The 17,499-nt window shown below is 53.0% G+C and overlaps 1 protein-coding gene across 18 annotated transcripts in view; it reads left to right on the plus strand.

Moving 5' to 3' along the window:
• The window catches only part of GRAMD1B (GRAM domain containing 1B), a 248,434-nt gene that overhangs the window by 192,084 nt on the left and 38,851 nt on the right, over positions 1–17,499 (plus strand). For 11 of the 18 annotated variants that reach the window (XM_045038453.1, XM_045038440.1, XM_045038441.1 and 8 more), the window contains 4 exons: positions 8,831–9,041; positions 9,862–9,882; positions 12,601–12,624; positions 15,359–15,379. In XM_045038453.1, coding sequence (XP_044894388.1) covers positions 8,831–9,041; positions 9,862–9,882; positions 12,601–12,624; positions 15,359–15,379 — 277 coding nt within the window. Of the gene's footprint in view, positions 1–8,830; positions 9,042–9,861; positions 9,883–12,600; positions 12,625–15,358; positions 15,380–17,499 lie in introns of those variants that run through there. The other 7 variants (XM_045038444.1, XM_045038445.1, XM_045038449.1 and 4 more) reach the window with 3 other exon arrangements.

Raw genomic sequence — 17,499 nt, forward strand, 5'->3', positions numbered from 1 at the left:
GGTGGGTTTCATACACGGTCACAGGGAGCTCCTCTTAAGAGAAACTGTAGTACATTTCTCATTCTTTCAAACTTCCTCTCCATCCAGTATCTTAAAAAGTGGAAGGGTTGGGGAGACGCTGAGACTTGCACTGTTGAGCCCCCTGCGCTGAGCGTTGGGATGTCCAGCTCCCTGTTATCCCCCTGGTGGGCAGTCGTGGCACCTCTCTGGGCCTGTGCTTCCCATCCATCAGTGAGACGACTGGACAGGATGAGACTTTCCACCTCTTTCTCTGCACGTCATCTCTTGGGGACCCGAGGCTGGCTTTATCTTCATGGGTACAGGGGACCAAGGTTGGCCACTCCGGAACATCATAACAAGGAGTGAAGCAGGCCTGGGGCTTGGGAAGATTTTTTTTTTTTCTCAGTGACTTGGTGTTTTGCTCTCTTAAGGAGGAGGATCCAAGGGGAGTTGGGGTCTCCACTGGGATTTGTGATTCTGGTCATAGTCCCCTGTCTATAAAGTCTCTGTTGGACCCCGCCCTTCCCATCTAGTATGCTGTGGTTTTAAGAGGGTACAGAGACATTGTCAAGTGGCAAGCTGGAGTATAGAGAGGAATTGGGGAAAAAAGCCAGCTTCAGGGAGCCCTACTAAACTGAATTAGGAAACCAGTTTAGGTGGAGAGACCTCACAGAGGTGTTTGCAGGCAGCGTGTAAATTTCAGGCAAATGCTACCCAAATATACCTGTGGGCTTTGTGCTATGGGGAGATTCAAAGTGGAGCTGGCTAATTCACATGGATGTTTGCAGTGCTGACAGAAGGAACTGAGGAGAGTTACTGACAAAACCTCACAATTGGCATGGCGATGGGAGGCACAGTATTGGATGACAGAATGGTCGTCTGCTAGGCATTAGGGACCGCCAGAGATCAGAATCTGTTTTAACTAGATGCTGCTAAAGGCAGGGAGGGATTCGATGTTTGTCATATGGTTGTGGGCATGGCCTCTAATGATAATTGTCAGGCTCCCACACCAAACGAAGGTGACACAATCCCATCGAGCGCCGAGTCGTGGCCTTACTGCGAGAACTACATCTCTGAGCCAACTCCTCATCAGCTCACGATTCTCCATTGCCAGTTTCTGTGACAGACTCAACTAATTTTCTGTTCCAGCGAGTTGGTGACATGGTAGACTCTGAATGGGCAGTTCACTCAAGGAGTCGTAAGAGTTTCTGTCATCTGGGACAGATCGGTCACTTATCCTTTGATGAATCCTTGGGAGTCCTCTCAAATTTTAGAGTGCAATATCTACCGTGGTGCTTGTTCAGGATGCAGATTCCTAACACCACCTCCTGGAAATTGTCATTTATTGCGTGGGGGTGGGATTGGGATTCTGCACTTCAAGGATCCTGCACATCCAGGTGGATGTGGTCCCCGGAAGTCCTGCTTGGGAGCATTTGAAGCATGTCCATATAATCCTCTGAGGAAAGAGGGCAAGGGTAATTATTCCACGTTTTACAAAGAGGAACAAAAGCCTTCTTCTTCTTTTTGTAAAATGTTTATTTATTTTGATGGGTGCCTGGGTGGCTCAGTCTGTTAAGCGTCCGACTTCGGCTCAGGGCATGATCTCATGGTCCGTGAGTTCGAGCCCTGTGTCGGGCTCTGGGCCGACAGCTCAGAGCCTGGAACCTGCTTCAGATCCTGTGTCTCCTCTCTCTACCCCTCCCCTGTTTGCACTCTGTCTCTCTCACACACATAAAATGTTTATTTATTTTGAGAGAGAGCATGAGTGGGGGAGGGGCAGAGAGACTGAGGGGGAGAGAGAGAGAGAGAGAGAGAGAGAGAGAGAGAGAGAGAGAGAGAGAAAGAAAGAAAGAATGAATCCCAAGCAGCCTCCAGACTCAGCCCAGAACCTGACGGGGTTCCATCTCATGACTGAGATCACAACCTGAGCCGGATTTCGAGAGTCAGACGCTTAACTGACGGAGCCACCCAGGTGCCCCAGAACAATAGTTTTCTGAACAATAATAGAAGCTCCGTAGTATTTATTGAGCATTTGTTATGTATCAGGCCCTGCGCTAAATATTTCACTCACGTTATTTCATTCGACATAGCAGTCCTGTGAGATACGCGTTAACACCTCTCATTTGTCTAAGCAGAAAAATGAGACTCAGAGACCGATGTCACCCAGCAAGTGGCAGAGCTGGGACTCAAGCCTGAGCCTGCTGACACAACTCTACAGGCCGGCAATTAATCCTGACATAACGGCCCAAGCAGGCCCTCAGCAAACAAATGTTTCATTTGAAACTGGCTTTCTGAATTTCTAATTAAATGTTCTTCCTGTTAGTTTGGGGGTGCCCTGGAATATATCAGGGAGTCAGAAAAATTACCAGTGTCCTGGCATTGAAACTATCATGGGCAAACCATTTGATCAGACAGGTCATGGCGGGGCTGGGCTTGGGGGAAGGGATGATGTGAAACATGAAGTGTCCAGGTGTGCGGAGGGTGAGTGGGAATCTGGGAATGAGCCAGGCCAGTGGAACGTGTTAGCGTGTAGGAAAGGGGCTGCTGCGATCCCAGTAGCTTAGGTGGTGTTCCTCATTCAGGTTCACTTGTTTGCCTTCCGTGTAATCATTTCTGCCACAGAGATTACAAGACACATGCCTGTCGCTCCGCACCCAGGAGCGACATGAGGTATTAGACTTAAGGAAGCACTCACTGTTTGTTAGCAGGGTAACCAGGAGAGGAATGAAAAAGTGTTGTTGGAGATCTTTAAAAAGGGAGAGATGGGAAGTGAGTGAATGAGGTCTGCCCCCCCCCCCACCTGCAGTGAGTGGGTTAAAAGTGGCTGGTGGGGGTCTCAGTGGACCTATTACTGGGGAGAGTTGATAGTCTGAGGAGTCTCATGTGCGTCAGCTTAAGCATGTTACGCTTCAGTAACACATTGCAATGCTCTGTGTATCCCCAGCTGTTCTAGGTCTCCACACCTTTGTTTATATAGGGTTTTTGTTTTGTTTTGTTTTGCTTGGGCACATTCTCTTCCGTCCTACTGCCATGCCTTCACCTGGCTGACTCTGACACATTATTTAGGACCCAGCTCACGTCTCAAGTGCTGAATTCTCAAGGAAGCAGTCTGCGTAAGATTCCTGGACTCTTCCCTGTCTTGCCACTCATTGCTTATGTTGGAAGGAGCAGAACACGTGTCTGGCTCTTCCCGACTATAATAATGTCCCAAGCACAGCGATCGTTTGTCACTCACCATTGTGGACTTGAACGCCGCATGCTCAGTGTGTGTGTGTGTGTGTGTGTGTGTGTGTGTGTGTGTGTGGAGCAGAAGATCCAGGTCTGAAAGCGTATCACTCTGGCAGCCATGCACCCTCCGTGTTTCTTAGATTTCTTATGTGTGGATATGTGCAAAGTTCTGGAAGGAGGCCATGGTCCAGTAGCTCCTACAATACCAGTCTTCCGTTCCTTTAGGTAGTAAATCCTAGGTCCCTTTTTAGCTTTAAATCCCCAAGGTTTTGAAATAGAAAGTAATACTATTTTTAATAATGGTGGCAGGATTGGATTAATGGCCCATTGTAGAGTTCGCTGGAAAGACAACAATAGTGTAGGGTTATGAGATGCAAAAGAATTGGGTTTTAGTTGCTCAGCAGGACATCCAAATCTATAGGATAAGGGGATACCTTTGAAGAGTGTTAGGTATGCATGTAGCAAATCAAATAGTGATTTTGGTGCGTTAGAATCCCAGCTGTCTTCTTGAAGGATTAGAGTGGAATGGGGAATGGAGTAGGGAGTAGTTGGGCTTAGTCTTGAGGGGTCAATGTTGGGAGGGCGCCTGGAGGGGGAAATGGTATTTTCAGCATGAGAGAGACTGAAAAGATAGGGAAAGGCAAGAACGTGGCACAAGGATCTGTAAGAAGTCCTGGATGGCTGAGGCCGAGGGTCCCCTGGGAAGAGTTGCAAAGATGGAACTTTCAGAGGTAGCTTGAAGTACGATCATTAAGGAACTTCTCTGCCATAGTTTGGAGTTCAGATTTCATTCTAAGGAGGTCAGGCACCATAGAGGACTTCAAGCAAGAGAGAAGATGGTCAAAATGGCAAAATCACTTTTTTTTAGAAAGTTCATTATAACAGCAAAATAGGGAATGGATTGAAAACTGCAGGCAGGAAGCTGATTCCTTCTTTCTTTCCATCCACCCAGCCACCCCATCCATCCTTCTATCTATTCACCCAGCAAATATTACCAAATGCTTGGTTCCAAGAATAGGCTCTATCGTCAGATAGGCCTGCATGTCAAATCCTCTCTTGCCACTTACCTGTCTGTGTGACTTTGGGCAGATTACTAAATCTGTCCGTAATTGAGTTTTATCACCTGAAAAGAGGACGAATGATAATCTCCATCAACACTTCATAGGTTGGCTGGGAAATAAAATAAACTAGTGCTTCATCAGTGCTTGGTACCATGCCAGGAACTCATAAACATTCATAAACTTTTAGCTATTTCTGCTAACTTTATTTATTTTAAGAGAGAAAGACAGCAGAAGTCGGGGAGGGGCAGAGAGGGAGAGAGAGAGAGAACCCCAAGCAGGCTCTGCACTGTCATCAGGGAGCCTGGTGTGGGGCTCGAACTCAGGAACTTGGAGATCATGACCTGGGCTGAAATCAAGAGTCGGATGCTTACCCAGCTGAGCCACCCAGGCGCCCCAACTTTTAGCTATTTTCATTAACAGGTTGGAGGTACCTGTTTGGGAGGTGTCATGATCCTGGGGATTGTTAAAGCCATGGAGATTGTGAAAACCTTCACTAGGTTGATACGTAATTCAGCAGACATCCCCGGAGCACACACTACTTATAAGGTGTCACATGAAACCACGTGGGAGGTGCAGAGGTGGGTGCCCCCAAGAGTGTGTACCAGACAGAATATATTAAATGCTGTAGTCAGTTCATTAGTGGAGATTTTATTTTATTTTTTAAATTTTTGTAATGTTTATTTTTGAGAGAAAGAGAGAGAGAGAGAGCACACGAGCAGGGGAGGGGCAAAGAGAGAGGAAGACCCAGAAACCGAAGCAGGCTTCAGGCTCTGAGCTGTCAGCACAGAGCCCGGCGCGGGGCTCGAACTCACGAACCGTGAGATCATGACCTGAACTGAAGTTGGACGCTTAACCGACTGAGCCATCCAGGTGTCTCAGTGGTGGAGATTTTAAAAAGATTTGTGGGGAAGGTGAGGTTTGAGATGGCTCTTAAAAGCTGAATAGGACTCCAGTAGATAGATACAGGGCGGGAAGAGCCCTTCACGTACAAGTAGTGGTAGGTATGGAAGCCTGGAGACAGGAGGAAGCGAGTGCGTATTAACACCAGTGGAAGATACATGGGACTAAGATACGGAAACCCTCACAGACTGTATAAAGAGAGATAAAGTATTGGAATACAGGCAAGTGTCAACATCATTTTCGGTAGAGAACTTTGACTTCCATTCTGAGGATTTGAGACTTTAAGATGCATGCCTGTGGGGGGGGGGGAGGTGGCGGGCAGAAAGATAGTATCAGGCTTGTACTTAGAAAGATTGATGACAAGGGCACCTGGCTGACTCAGTTGGTTAAGTGTCCGACTTTGGCTCAGGTCATGATCTCCCTTGTTGGGCTCTGTGCTGACGGCTTGAACCTGGAGCCTGCTTCAGATTCTGTCTCTCCCTCTCTTTCTGCCCTTGCCCTGCTTGCACTCTGTCCCTGTCTCTTTTTCTCAAAAATAAATAATTTAAATTAATTAATTAATTAATTAAAAAAAATAGATCGAATGACAGAGATGGGAACGAGTACGAGACAGGGAAAGGAGATGAAAGAGACCACTTAAACGACTAGTGGAAGCATCTAGGCAAGAGACCCTGGGTGGGGGAGGGGAGGGAAGGGAGGATGGGTTAAGAAGCTTTCTGCAGATAGAATCGATGTGAGCCGGTGACTCACTTTTTGCGGAGTGACACAGAAGACCTGGATTTGCAGGCTGGGAGACGAGGAATGGTAATGCCGCTGCCGAGGGGTGGTAGTGGGAGGAGTTTCGGGAGGAAGGATGGTGAGCTCGGTTCTCAGTCTGAACTGAGACCTCTCTTTGGAGGGGTTGTCCACTCGGCCGCAGACTGTTGAGCTGAAGGGAGCAAGTGCGATCGGAGCCAGAAACAGACAGGGGAGTGAGTCTTCTGCTGCAAGGTACAGTTGAAGTTATGCAGGAGATGGTTGGGGCCGTGGGGAAGGACCAGACTTCAGGCGGAGTCAGCAAGAGAGAAACCAGCGTTTGAGGCCAGAAGAGGAATAGAAAGAGTTGTGTGGCATCAGGGAGCGGAGAAGAGCGCTTCAGGAACAACACGGATCATCAGTGGCCTTCAAAGCACAGAGACTAACACGACAAATGACAGGATAAGCTTACAGATGTGTTGAAAGTAGGAATTTAGGTATCCATTGGGTGGCACGTGTCAGGTCAGCTGATATGGGGCCACTCAGTGGTTGAGGGAATCTCATGGGCATTTTGATCACTGAGTGGGAGATTCATGTGGTTTTGGGTAGTTGGAGTGAGTTTCCTCCAGGTTAGAATTTTGTGCCCAGCCCTTGCTGAATGAAGCCCTCCTCAACAGCCTGTTACCAGTGGGGATGGAGAGTTTGGAGAAGGATAAGGAGGCCTCCTTTCCATTCTCGCACCTGGACTCGCCATGTGTCAAGATGTCCCTGCTTGAAGGGAAAGACAGGAGCCGAGCTGTCGTGACTGAGATGGACGTGTGCTGGGCATCGTCCAACACTCTGGTATGTCTGTGAGCAAACTAGTTGAGGTTAGGGGTAGAGTTCCTGACCGTTCTTCCAGCAAAGTAATCCTAGAAGACAGTTTAATCCTTGGAGTACGTGGCTGTGGGTTGAAGTTGGCCTGAGTGAGAGGCAGCTACCCCAGAACGATGAGCACCCGAGTTTACCCTTCAGCAGCTTTCAGAGGCTTCCCCCCAGAGACCATATCCCGAGAATCTCCTCACCACCATTCCAAGACCCTGCTTTTCCAAGTGAAGAAAAGGAACATAGTTTCCCCTCTCCTCGATGTGCAGTAGTGAATGAGTTGGGGGGGGTGCGGTGGTCAGAGGATAAAATGGCAGAGTGAGAACTTGAAGAAATACTTCTTCTTTTTTTAATTTATCTTAGAATGAGAGAGGGAGAGGGGCAGAGGGAAAAAGAGAGAATCTTAAGCAGGCTCCACACTGAGCCTGCAGCCTGATGTGGGGCTTGAGCCCACGACCCTGGGGTCATGACCTGAGCCAAAATCAAGAGTCAGACGCTCAACCGACTGAGCCATCCAGGTGCTCCAAGAGCTTCTTTTTCAAAATCACAGTTATTATTAGTTTTGTAAGCAATATCTATCTGAATTCTGTTTTAGGGGGAAGCAAAACACTGGGTCTTAACGTGTCTCCATACGTCCTCTGGTCACATTTGTCTTCCTTTTCTCTGTCTGGCCTCCATCAGTTTCTTCTCTCCATCAGTTTCCTTCAAAAGTTAGAGCATTGCACTTACCCCCTGCTGCCCTCCTTCCCCACTTGCTGGTTTGGGCTTTGGGCTTCCTTCCTTCTCTGCTGAGGATCCCCAGGTGCAAGGTTCTGCTGAGAGGGGCATGGTTTTCATTGCAAATGGGTCTGATGGGACATCTGAGGTCACAGCTGGATCTTCATGCAAATGACAGTGTTCCCTACCCTGCGTGCCACTCACTTAGGGAAGGCTGGGATGGAGGGGCCCTCACAGCCTCAGATCTGGGCTGTCCCTGAAGCCTGACCCTGCTCTCTGACCAGAGTGGGTGAGGGGGCCCTCGGCCTCTCATCCCCCTACCCTTGTGCTTCTTTCTTTGCCTTTGCAGTTTCATCCATGCTTCCCTTCCCATTCCCCCTGTCTCTTTCCCACTTAACCATGTCCTTTTCCATGTTTGTCCTTCCATTCTCTCAGGGCAAAGCAAACACTTGTTAGAACTTAACTTCATTTCCCCTCCCCTCTTTCTTTACGCCTATGCTGTTCCATCAAGAGCACAAGCTAAGTGTCCAGTAGTAAATAATTACAGCCTATAAGCCTTGGCATGAGTGGATTTGGTACTGTGGGATGTATACGGTGCCTGTTGGAAATGAATTTGGGTGGAGGGGACTATGGAATGTGAGAACTTCTGCTGTGTTCATCTTTCCCCTGGGCAGGGGAAGCAGAGAGTAACATGGCTTACAAGGAAATACTGTGCTGTGCTTGAGTTGCAAGTCAGAAGACCTTAAAAATAGGGATTATGGCACTTGCCGTTAGGAATGCCTTAAGAAATAAGGCCTTAGTGAAATAATATGCATGTGACTGCTTTGAAAGTAGGATTATTCTTAACTATTTTTATGGGCACATATCTGCAAAACAAAATGTCGGAACTAGTTATGCAGTGTGCATAAAAGGAGCTCGTGCTATTGGATGATCTGTAATGAGCCTTTCAGCTCTTAAATTCTGTTTTCCCTAGACAGTTCTTGGCATGTAATAGGGGCTCGAACGATATTTGGATGGATGGACAGACAGATGGTCGGATGGATGGATGAATATCTAAATGTCTAACTGCCCTACTTGCCCCTTCTATGTCATTTCACATTGCTTCCATTTCACATCGGCACCACCGCCCCCTCCTGGCCAGCAGCAGTATTACGGTGCAGTGAGTTCATAGCTGGGCCCTTTTCTCCTGTTTCTCCCCAGCCCCTGACCCTGGCTCCCTGAGCTGGCTCCTTGGGACCCGTCTTTGGCCTTCAATCACTGACTGCCTGTCTTTCCTCCTCCTCCCCCCTTTCCACCCCACTCCCTCTCTCCATCTGCCCCTGCAGCACTGCCAGTAACTCAAACCGCAGCACGCCGGCCTGCTCCCCCATCCTCCGGAAACGGTCTCGCTCGCCAACCCCGCAGAGCCCGGACGGAGACACCATGGTGGAGAAGGGCTCAGACCACTCCTCGGACAAGTCCCCGTCCACGCCGGAGCAGGGCGTCCAGCGCAGCTGCTCCTCGCAGTCCGGCCGGAGTGGCGGCAAAAATTCCAAGGTGAGTCGGGCGCGGCCGGGACTCCGTGCTTGCTCGTCAGCTGGCTGCGGGGAAGCCAGTGTCGGGGGTCAGCGAGGTAGACGACCCCTTCCTCGAGGGCCCTTGTGTCAGCGAGGCGAGGGTAGGACAGGTGGGGGAGACCCTAGTTTATCTTCTCAGCGGAGCACTCAGAGTGCCCCAAGCGCTAGTTAAATGGTTCCACGGTGACTGTTGTCTCCCTTTGGGGTAGGGAGCCTCACGTGCCTTGAGATTTGGAGAAAGGGCGCTCTGGGGACCAGGAGGGGGTCATCCGTTTAGTCCTGCTTCCTTTTTTCAAATTCGGGGTAGAGGGGAGCATTATCTGGGAGGAGCGCAGTGCCGGGAAGAGAGAGTCCTCAGGGAAGAGAGGGGTTTTTAACCTCCGCCCTGGCTATCACTCTGCCTCACCTTTGGTAATAACCCACTTGGTACTCATTTGGCCAGGAGGACAGTGACAGGGCCTCTCCATCCCCTGCAAGTGTCAGTGCCACCTGCCGAGGGCCTGGGCCTTTGCCTAAAAGGAAAGGCATAAAATGAGCCCCAGGGGGGCCCGGACTACTTATGGGTCCCCAGAGATTTTCTTGTCCCCTCCTCAGTCCTTTGGGAAGCAGGAGGTGGTCTTTGCCTAGATGCTCCTTCAGAAAGCTTCTCTTTACTGCTGGACTCCTAGGCCCCGGGGAGGGGAAGGGGCCCCTGGGAGGCACGGGAGCTGGCTTCCCACCTGATTTGTCTTTTGATTTTCTTGTTCTTCCTCTTCTTCCCCACCATTTCCCAAATACCTCCTTTGCATGCATGGTCTTAGTCTCACAAGCGCCTCTCAAAAGTAAGCCATCTTTTGTCTCTGTCTTTGGTCTCCCCTCCGGTGTTGAATTGTCTGTAGCGCTCCGCACCCCTCCCTCTGCCCCCGCCCACTCTGGCCCATGTCTTGCTTGGTCCCTTTCCCAGAAGGGCCGGCCCCACTGCCCCCTGGCAGGCTGGCTTGAAGTTACAGAGGGACCATTCCTATTGCACCCAAAGTCGGAGAACAGACCCGTCCCCCATCCTCCCCTGTCTCTGCCTGCTCCCCAAATACCGCCTTGGGTTGGGAATCTGTTCCCTCCTTACATGGAGCCATCTAGAAGCAGAGTCCTGCCGGGGCTTAGTTTCATTGCTCTGGGGGAAGGGAAGCCCCATCTAGCTGGGCTTTGGGTCCTGATATACCCGCTTACACCTGCTTTAGTGGGTGAGACCAGAGTCCCCGGACGAGATGATAGAGGGTCACAGATTCCCATAGGTGAGTTCCCCGGTGTGGGAAAGTGACCTCAGGAGCTCTACCTGGCACCTTCTTCCCTCTGCCTGCCCACTGACAGCTGCTCAGCCTGGGCATCCCTCACGGCTTCCACCCACTGCCCAGCCCGGGGGCTTGTGGTATTCTTAGGATCCTGAAGTGTGATCAGATCGGAGCTATTCTTCCAGAAGGGCGTGGTACCAGGATCTGGAGGTCGATGGACATCGATAGTAGCCCCTGCCAGGCCCTGTAGAAATGCGACGAGGTCAGGGGGCAGTTCCAGAGTCTGCCCTGGCCCCCAGGATCTCAGAGGTCCGAAGAGAACTTGGAGGGAGTCCAGCGTGAGCAGTAGGCATTTTAGAACGGCAGGGCTCAGGAAATAACCCCCACAGGGGAAAAGGAGGTGGGATGTCGCCTGGAGAAGAAAAAGAGAGGGATGACTTAATAATAGTCTTGGGCTTCTGTAAGTGTCTTGGGGAGGAGGAGGGCGAACAGCTGTTCTCATTCCTGAGGGAAGAGCAAGAGACACGGGGCTGAGCCCAGAGTCTGTGACCCTTCAGGCTCAAAGCACATCTTGGCTCTGAAGACTTCACATGGTGGTTGCTCGCTGTGGGCAGGGAAGGAGGAGCTCTACCTGTGGGGAGTGAGGAGTGCTCCGTGGGGTCAGCACCCGCTCCCAGCCCCTCACAGCTCTGGCTGGCGAGAGGACACGTGTCGCTAGACCCAGGCATCGGGTTATGCCGTCTCTCTGGCTGTGTCTGAGCGGAAGCTGCGGGCTTCGTCTCCTCTCACCCCTATGCCAGCAGGGCGCTCAGTGAGCACATTACTGATGGCCGTCAGCCACCACCCACAGAGGAGCCTCTTTTAGTCGGGCGCTGGGTTGAGGCGAGTAGTCCGTAAGGAGGATTTTTTTAAAATCTCCTAAATGGTAGGTCTTCCTCGGGAAACGAGTAACGGGCCCGTGCCTGCCCCCCGGCAGCCTACAGGCTAGGAAGGGAAATAAGAAACCTTAAGAAACGTGCCTAGATTGTCCGGAAGCCAGACCCGACTCGTAGAGGCTCGTGTGTAGTTGGGGATGTTACACGTCAGAGGCTGGAGGACTCAAATGAGTGGGGTGACGGGTGTGTTTCATGGAACTGGTCTGCTGAGCCAGGCTGGGACTCTAAGAGTCAGAATGAGGTGTTGTGAAGGGACCAAGAGCTGAATTCAAAGTTAGCCTTGGTCCCCCTCTCATGAGCTGAAGAGGGAGGTGCTGGGAAAGGGGGGGGTGTCTAGGTTTTCTTTCCCTTTGATGGGCTTCGGTGAGGCAGACACATAGTCCTCGAGTCCCTGGTTTGGGTGGATGCCTCCCCTCGGCCCCATTCTCCCACCAGTCACAGCTGTCACCACTGCCACCACCATCCTCCAAACGCCATTAGAACAGGACTGACTTGTGGGTGACGGGGGTGCCTTGCCAGCTCAGCGGGAAATGGTGGCAGCTGAGGTCGGTCTGGGAAACCAGTGTGTGTGAGGGACACACAGACTTCAGGAATTAGGTGCTACACAGGTCAGGGGCCTGGAGCGGAAAGCGAGGGAGAGCTGCAGAGGTGAGGTGAGGAGAGGTGGAGAGCGTGCTCCTGTGGTTAGGATACCCCCTCCCCCGGTTGGAACGTGGTCTCAGGTTGACCAGACGTATCTGTGGCAAAGGGCTCTGGTCGCCAGAGCTATTGTTGCTATTATGGCCACCAGGCCACCTCACCCCGTCTCCCATCCACCTCCTAGAGGAGATGACCTCGTATATTTTCCAGGCCGCCTGGAAAGTACTTCCACTTCTCCCTGGAGCCAGGCATGGGCAGTGTCTGCCTTGCCTTCTCAGGGCCTCCATTTCCTCGTGTTAATATGGAGGGGTCAGACCAGGTGATCCGTAAGGCCCCTCTCCTGTGAGTGTGTAACTGTACTGCTGAGGCTGACCCTTCTGGGTGCAGCCCCGCCCAGAGCAGTGAGCTAGAAGATGTCCTGGCTTCCTTTCCTTCCTCTTCCCCAGACCCCTGGAGTTTGTGCGGCCACCCAGCTTCTGCTCTGTAGTACTGGCTTGCGGCCACTAGGGGGAGCCAGCGGCCGTTCCCCCACTCCCGCCAGCTCCTGCTCTAGGACAGCCGCTGCGATGACCCCAGTAGGGGAGTCCTCCTGCGTTGGGTGTGCTCTGTCACCCGGCCTGTGGCTTCGCTGCAGCTTTTCCCCTTGACCTTTCTCCTTGTTTTCCAACCCTAATTTTTGTGGTTTTTTTCTTTCCAGTATGACAGACTTAACCTGATCAAAGTAAGAAGTCTCTTTTATTTCGTACCTCCTATAAGTAGAGCTCCTCTCTTCCCCTCCTCTGGCCCCCCAGCCCCCACCTTCCCGACCCCAGGAGCCTTTGCACTGGGGAGATGTCTCTAGGGAAGGTGGGTCTGTTTCCAGAGGCCTCGTATTCCTTTAGTGCTTGTTCTTTAGACCCCTTCTAGGAGGCAGTGGAACCGTCCTCTGCTCAGTTCCCTGTCCTGGGCAGCTCTGAGTACTTTTCCTGACTCCCCCCCTCCCCTTTTAGCCGAATCCATTCATAACCTGTCAGAGAAGCCTTGACCCCCACCCCCTAGTTCTGTTTTTTCCATGCCTCCGGCCCTCTCTGCGAAGGAGGGGCATTTTAGAGAAGCTGCAATAGCAGACACCCTAACTTGTGTCCCTGGACGCCTCTGCTCTTCCTCCCTCCTCCCTTCCCAGGTCTGCGGCCCCTCTGGTTTCCCTGCCCCCATGAGCTGGGGACTCAGCCCTGGGAGAGTGAAGCCAGAGGATGAAATTTGCCTCCAGGAGGCTGGTCAGAGTTGAGGGACTCGTGCCCGCAGTGGGTATTCCCAGGAGCTACTATGGGTTTGACAGGGGGGTGGGGTGGGGGGCATTTTTCTTAGCGGTGACAGATGAGAAGCTGCCTGGAGATGGCTGATGAGGGTAGAGTGTCATGCTGAGGGACAGGACAGAAGCCCTCGCTCTGGCTGGTTCATTTCACACATTTCAGTTCTTGGGAACACAAATTGTTATCCCCTCCCCCCCTTTATGAACGAGCAAGTATTACACAAAAGTATCACACCGAAATGGGACACCGGTTCCCTGGTTGAGGCTCTTTGTCACTCTGAACGGATTCCAAAGGGACATCTATCTGTGTGGCAGTACAGGAATACCTAAGGCAGTAGTGGGAACAGCACGTAAGAGTAATCATGAAGGATCTTGGGTCCCCCGCACCCAGCCCGATTTCATTCCTGCTGTCCCCTTTTCTCCCAGGGTCTAACACGAAGGCCAGGACAGTGGGGTGAGAAGCTAGGGGGCGGGTGACGGAGAGTTCTCTCAGCTGTGAAGCAGGTATCTGAGGGCCCGGCTTCGGTTTGGTGAAATGCCAGAAACTATGGGGCAGGCGAGGCTGGCACATCCTAGAAAGTTCCTCTCCGCTGTTGGGAGATGTGGTTCAGTGGATACCTGCACAGCCTCATGCCCTGTGATCTCAGAGACAGGACCCAGGAATGAAGACCTCACAAGGTACAAGTAAGGTCAGACACAGCCTCTTTGCCCCATCCACTCGCCTCCAGAAATGGGTGGCTCTCGCCAAATGTTTACAGGCTCATGTTCAGATCGAGGTCCAGGATTCCCATGGGGCAACAGCTCCCTCAACAGTGAAATAGTTGGTTTTAAATATTCAGATTTGGCCCCTTTACCTGCTAAGACCTCTGGAATAGAGGAGAAGGTAAGGCCCTGGTTCGAGTGTGTGGCTTCCAGATGGGCCATAGTGATAGCCTTTGTTGGGAAATGACTACAGAGAGCATGTAGAGAGTTCTGGTGGAACGGGGGAGCTGGTGAGGAGGGGGGGGTGGTGGTCACATGACCACCCTCCTCCCAGCCAGACCTGCTCCCGGTGGACATTCTGAGACAGTGGCTGCCCTTTCCTCCCCTTATGAGTCGGGGCCCCTTCAACGAGGGGGGAGGGTAAAAGTTGCCACTTGTGCCCAGGATCCACACCTGTGTGTACAGTTGTTGACCAGCAGTTTCCCTGATGCAGTGATTCTTGGCTAGAATTACACCCTTGACAAGTTTTTTACAACCTGAAATACCCCATCCCCAATCTAAAACCATTGGATCAGCACCTCACGGTTTTGGGGCCCAGGCAGGTATGCGTGCGTGTTCCTGTCCACCTGTCTAGCTTTCAGATGGGATTAGAGACTGGACGTAGACAAAGCACAATCCCTCTTAGCCATCCCTCTTGCTCTAAAGAACTTTCAGTTGCCGTGAAAACGAGTAACCTTTGCCCAGGGCAGGAAATGAACCAGCTCCTGAAGTCTGGAGCTGGGACGGAGTCTTGATTTTGTTGGGAGCCGAGTTACAGCAGCACAGAGTGGGGAGGGACAACCAGCAATCATGTGCTTCAACTCTCCTCTCAGCGCAGAACCTCCCCAGGACCCCTTTGCCACCTGGGTCTTCAGCCAGCTATTGAGCAGAAGGAGGAATTCACGCCTCTCCTCGCCGAGAGCGAGAGCGTAGTCGGAGGAAGTTTCCAGGCAGCCCCTTTTCTTCCTTTACCCGAAGGTCCCATCTTGCCTTCTACAGAGGGGCTGACTTGGAGCGGAAGGCTGGGTTGGTCTCTCTCTGCACTTTGCTTCTGGTCAGGGCCCATTTGGGGACTGGGTCTTGGATGCCTGCAGCGCACCCCTCACCCCCATCAGAAAACCTCATGATGGGGCTCCGACTCCCTTCCAGCTGAGCTCTGGCTGGTGCTGCCGCTGCCTGCCGCCCCGACCTCGGTGAGGTTTCCAGCATGGACTGCTCCCTGGGCCTCCTTTCTGGAGCTGTCTTGAGAAAGGAGGACCCCTCTCGAGCAGCCACATGGGAAGCATCCGGCTGCATTTGGATTCCTCCTCCCTGCCCGCCCTCTGCTGTCTGTGTAACCTTCCCTCTGGAGCCAGGAATACCCTGGCCATTCCCACCGTCTCTTCCCAGACTAATTATGCTTTCTCTTATTTTGTCCTTTCAGAAAAGCCAGAGTTGGTATAACGTAAGTATCCCTGTTTCTCTTCTCGTCCGGGCACGTGGGAAGCGGGTGGTGGATGGAGGTGGTTGGGGAACGGAGAGGCGGCGAGGAGAGGTTTGGCCGCCCCGTGGATTTGAGCAAGCAAGCTCAGGGGCCCCTGACCAGCCCCCTCCCTGAAACACCAGATAGACTGGTTTTCCTGTGCAGGAGGACAGGACTGCTGGTGAGGGAGGATTTGATTCAGGGAGACCTGGGAAGGATGGCCCTCCCCTAGACTCCTGGACGGGGCTCTTCCAGCCCCAGTGGAGGGGCCCGGCTGGGGGAGGCATCCAGAGACCAGACAGAATTCTGGGACTCGGACAGCCCCGGGGCCTGAACTCAGGGGCAAGGTTTCCTTCCTTCAGCCAAAACATTTTGGGGGCAGTGCAGCCAGAAAACTTTCCCCCCTTAAGTAGAGAGGCTGTCCCATCTAGGAGAATTTGACTTCTGCCTCAAGGCACACCTCACACACCCGAGGGGCATCTTCCTTCTAGAAGACGCCCACTGCTCCTGGGTCTGTGATGGAGGCGTAGCCTGATGTCATCCACGGTGGTGGCTCAGCCAGCTGCTGCAGACCCAGAAACTGTTTTGTGGGGTAAACAGTCCCTTCCAAGACCCCAACCCCCATCGCATAGACTGGGCTGCAGCAGTTTGAACTTTTTCCCTTGGAGAGCAGCCGGTTGGAGTCTCTCAGCTGGCCCCTGCCACCAAATTGTACTCTGCCCTCTGGAACTGCATAGTGGAGAGCCTGGCCTCAGGTCAGCTGTCTTTCCTGCTCCGAGTCTGCTGTTCCCCACACTCGAGTCTGATTGATCATGCAGGTACCACCTTCCCCAGCATCGGGCCGGGCCTCAGCAGGCTTCAGGGGGCGGGCAGCAAGTGTGGGAGATGGTGGCCGTGAGTGACAGAACTTGTGGACACAGGGGTGGGGTGGGAGTGGGGAGGCTTGGGTTTCACGTAGGGACTTGGGTCGGGATCGCTGGTGTGTACGTGCGGGCTGTGTTCCCACAGGGCTCAGTGATTCCCCCAGGTCAGGTACCTCTTGCTGCTCCGTGGGGAGCTGTGCCCCTCTAGCCTGGCACAGACAAGGCAGAGGTTGGGGGGCCTCGCTGACCGAGGCGGCCTGTGTCAGGGAAAAGCCGGTCTGTCCCCTCTCATTCCCCAGCCCTTCCCTGTGGACCCACCTTGGTCTTTACCCTGGCGCTGCTTCGAGCTCACCTCCTGGAGGAGAGAGACGCCGCTTCTGTGAGGGAGGAGGGTGGGGGCCGCTTTCCTGCGAGCTGTGCAGGGGCTCCAGCGCCCCTTGCCTGACGAAACCTCCGCCCCAAAAAGTCGCATCCCCGAAAGGAACGGGAAGCAGGTGGCTGCAGACGTGCCAGGCCATCGAAACTTCCAAATCTGGACACGCGAGTCCCCGTCTTGGTTGCCGGCCCCCACCCTCGCCTCTTCTCTCTCTGTCCCTCTCGCTCCCATTCTCTTTCAGTCAGGCTTCTCTGTTCCACCTCACTTTTCCTCGCCTTGGCTCCTCCATCTGGCTCCTCCTCCCTCTCCCCTCTGACTCCCATTCTCTGGCCGGCTCTCCCTTCCTGTCTGCCACCGGCAGGCTCCCCACACTCTCCCCTCGGCGCCTTCCCGGCCCCGCACATCACTGCTGGCGGCCGAGGGAAGGACGGAAGTGGACGCTGCCTCTCGCAGGCCAGCTGGAAAGGCCAGCCACCGCGTGAGGCCCAGAACTCAGGCGTTCCGGCGACAGATAAGTGGGAGATGGTAGAGGAGCCGGGCCGCCAGAGCCCTGCTTCCTGACCGATGCCCTGTGGCTGGAGACCCTCGCTGACCGCACGTCTCCCTCTAAAACGGGCCTCCACTCCATCTCGTCTCCCGGGCCTTCCTGGGACTCACAGATGGTCCGTGTCTCCTCCGGCCTCCACCTCTCACCCCGCATGAATCCCAGAAACATTATCTATCGACTCTCCCCTTGGCACGAGTCATTAGCTCACAGAGGCCAAGTGCACAGGGGGACTCTTTGCGGAGCAGCATTTAGCGTTCCTCCTGATGACCGCTCTCCTGGACGCGTGCTTCCACTCTGGGGCTTCTTCCAGACCCCA

Source organism: Felis catus, chromosome D1, assembly GCF_018350175.1.
Source record: "Felis catus isolate Fca126 chromosome D1, F.catus_Fca126_mat1.0, whole genome shotgun sequence".
Taxonomy (NCBI): Eukaryota; Metazoa; Chordata; class Mammalia; order Carnivora; family Felidae; genus Felis; species Felis catus.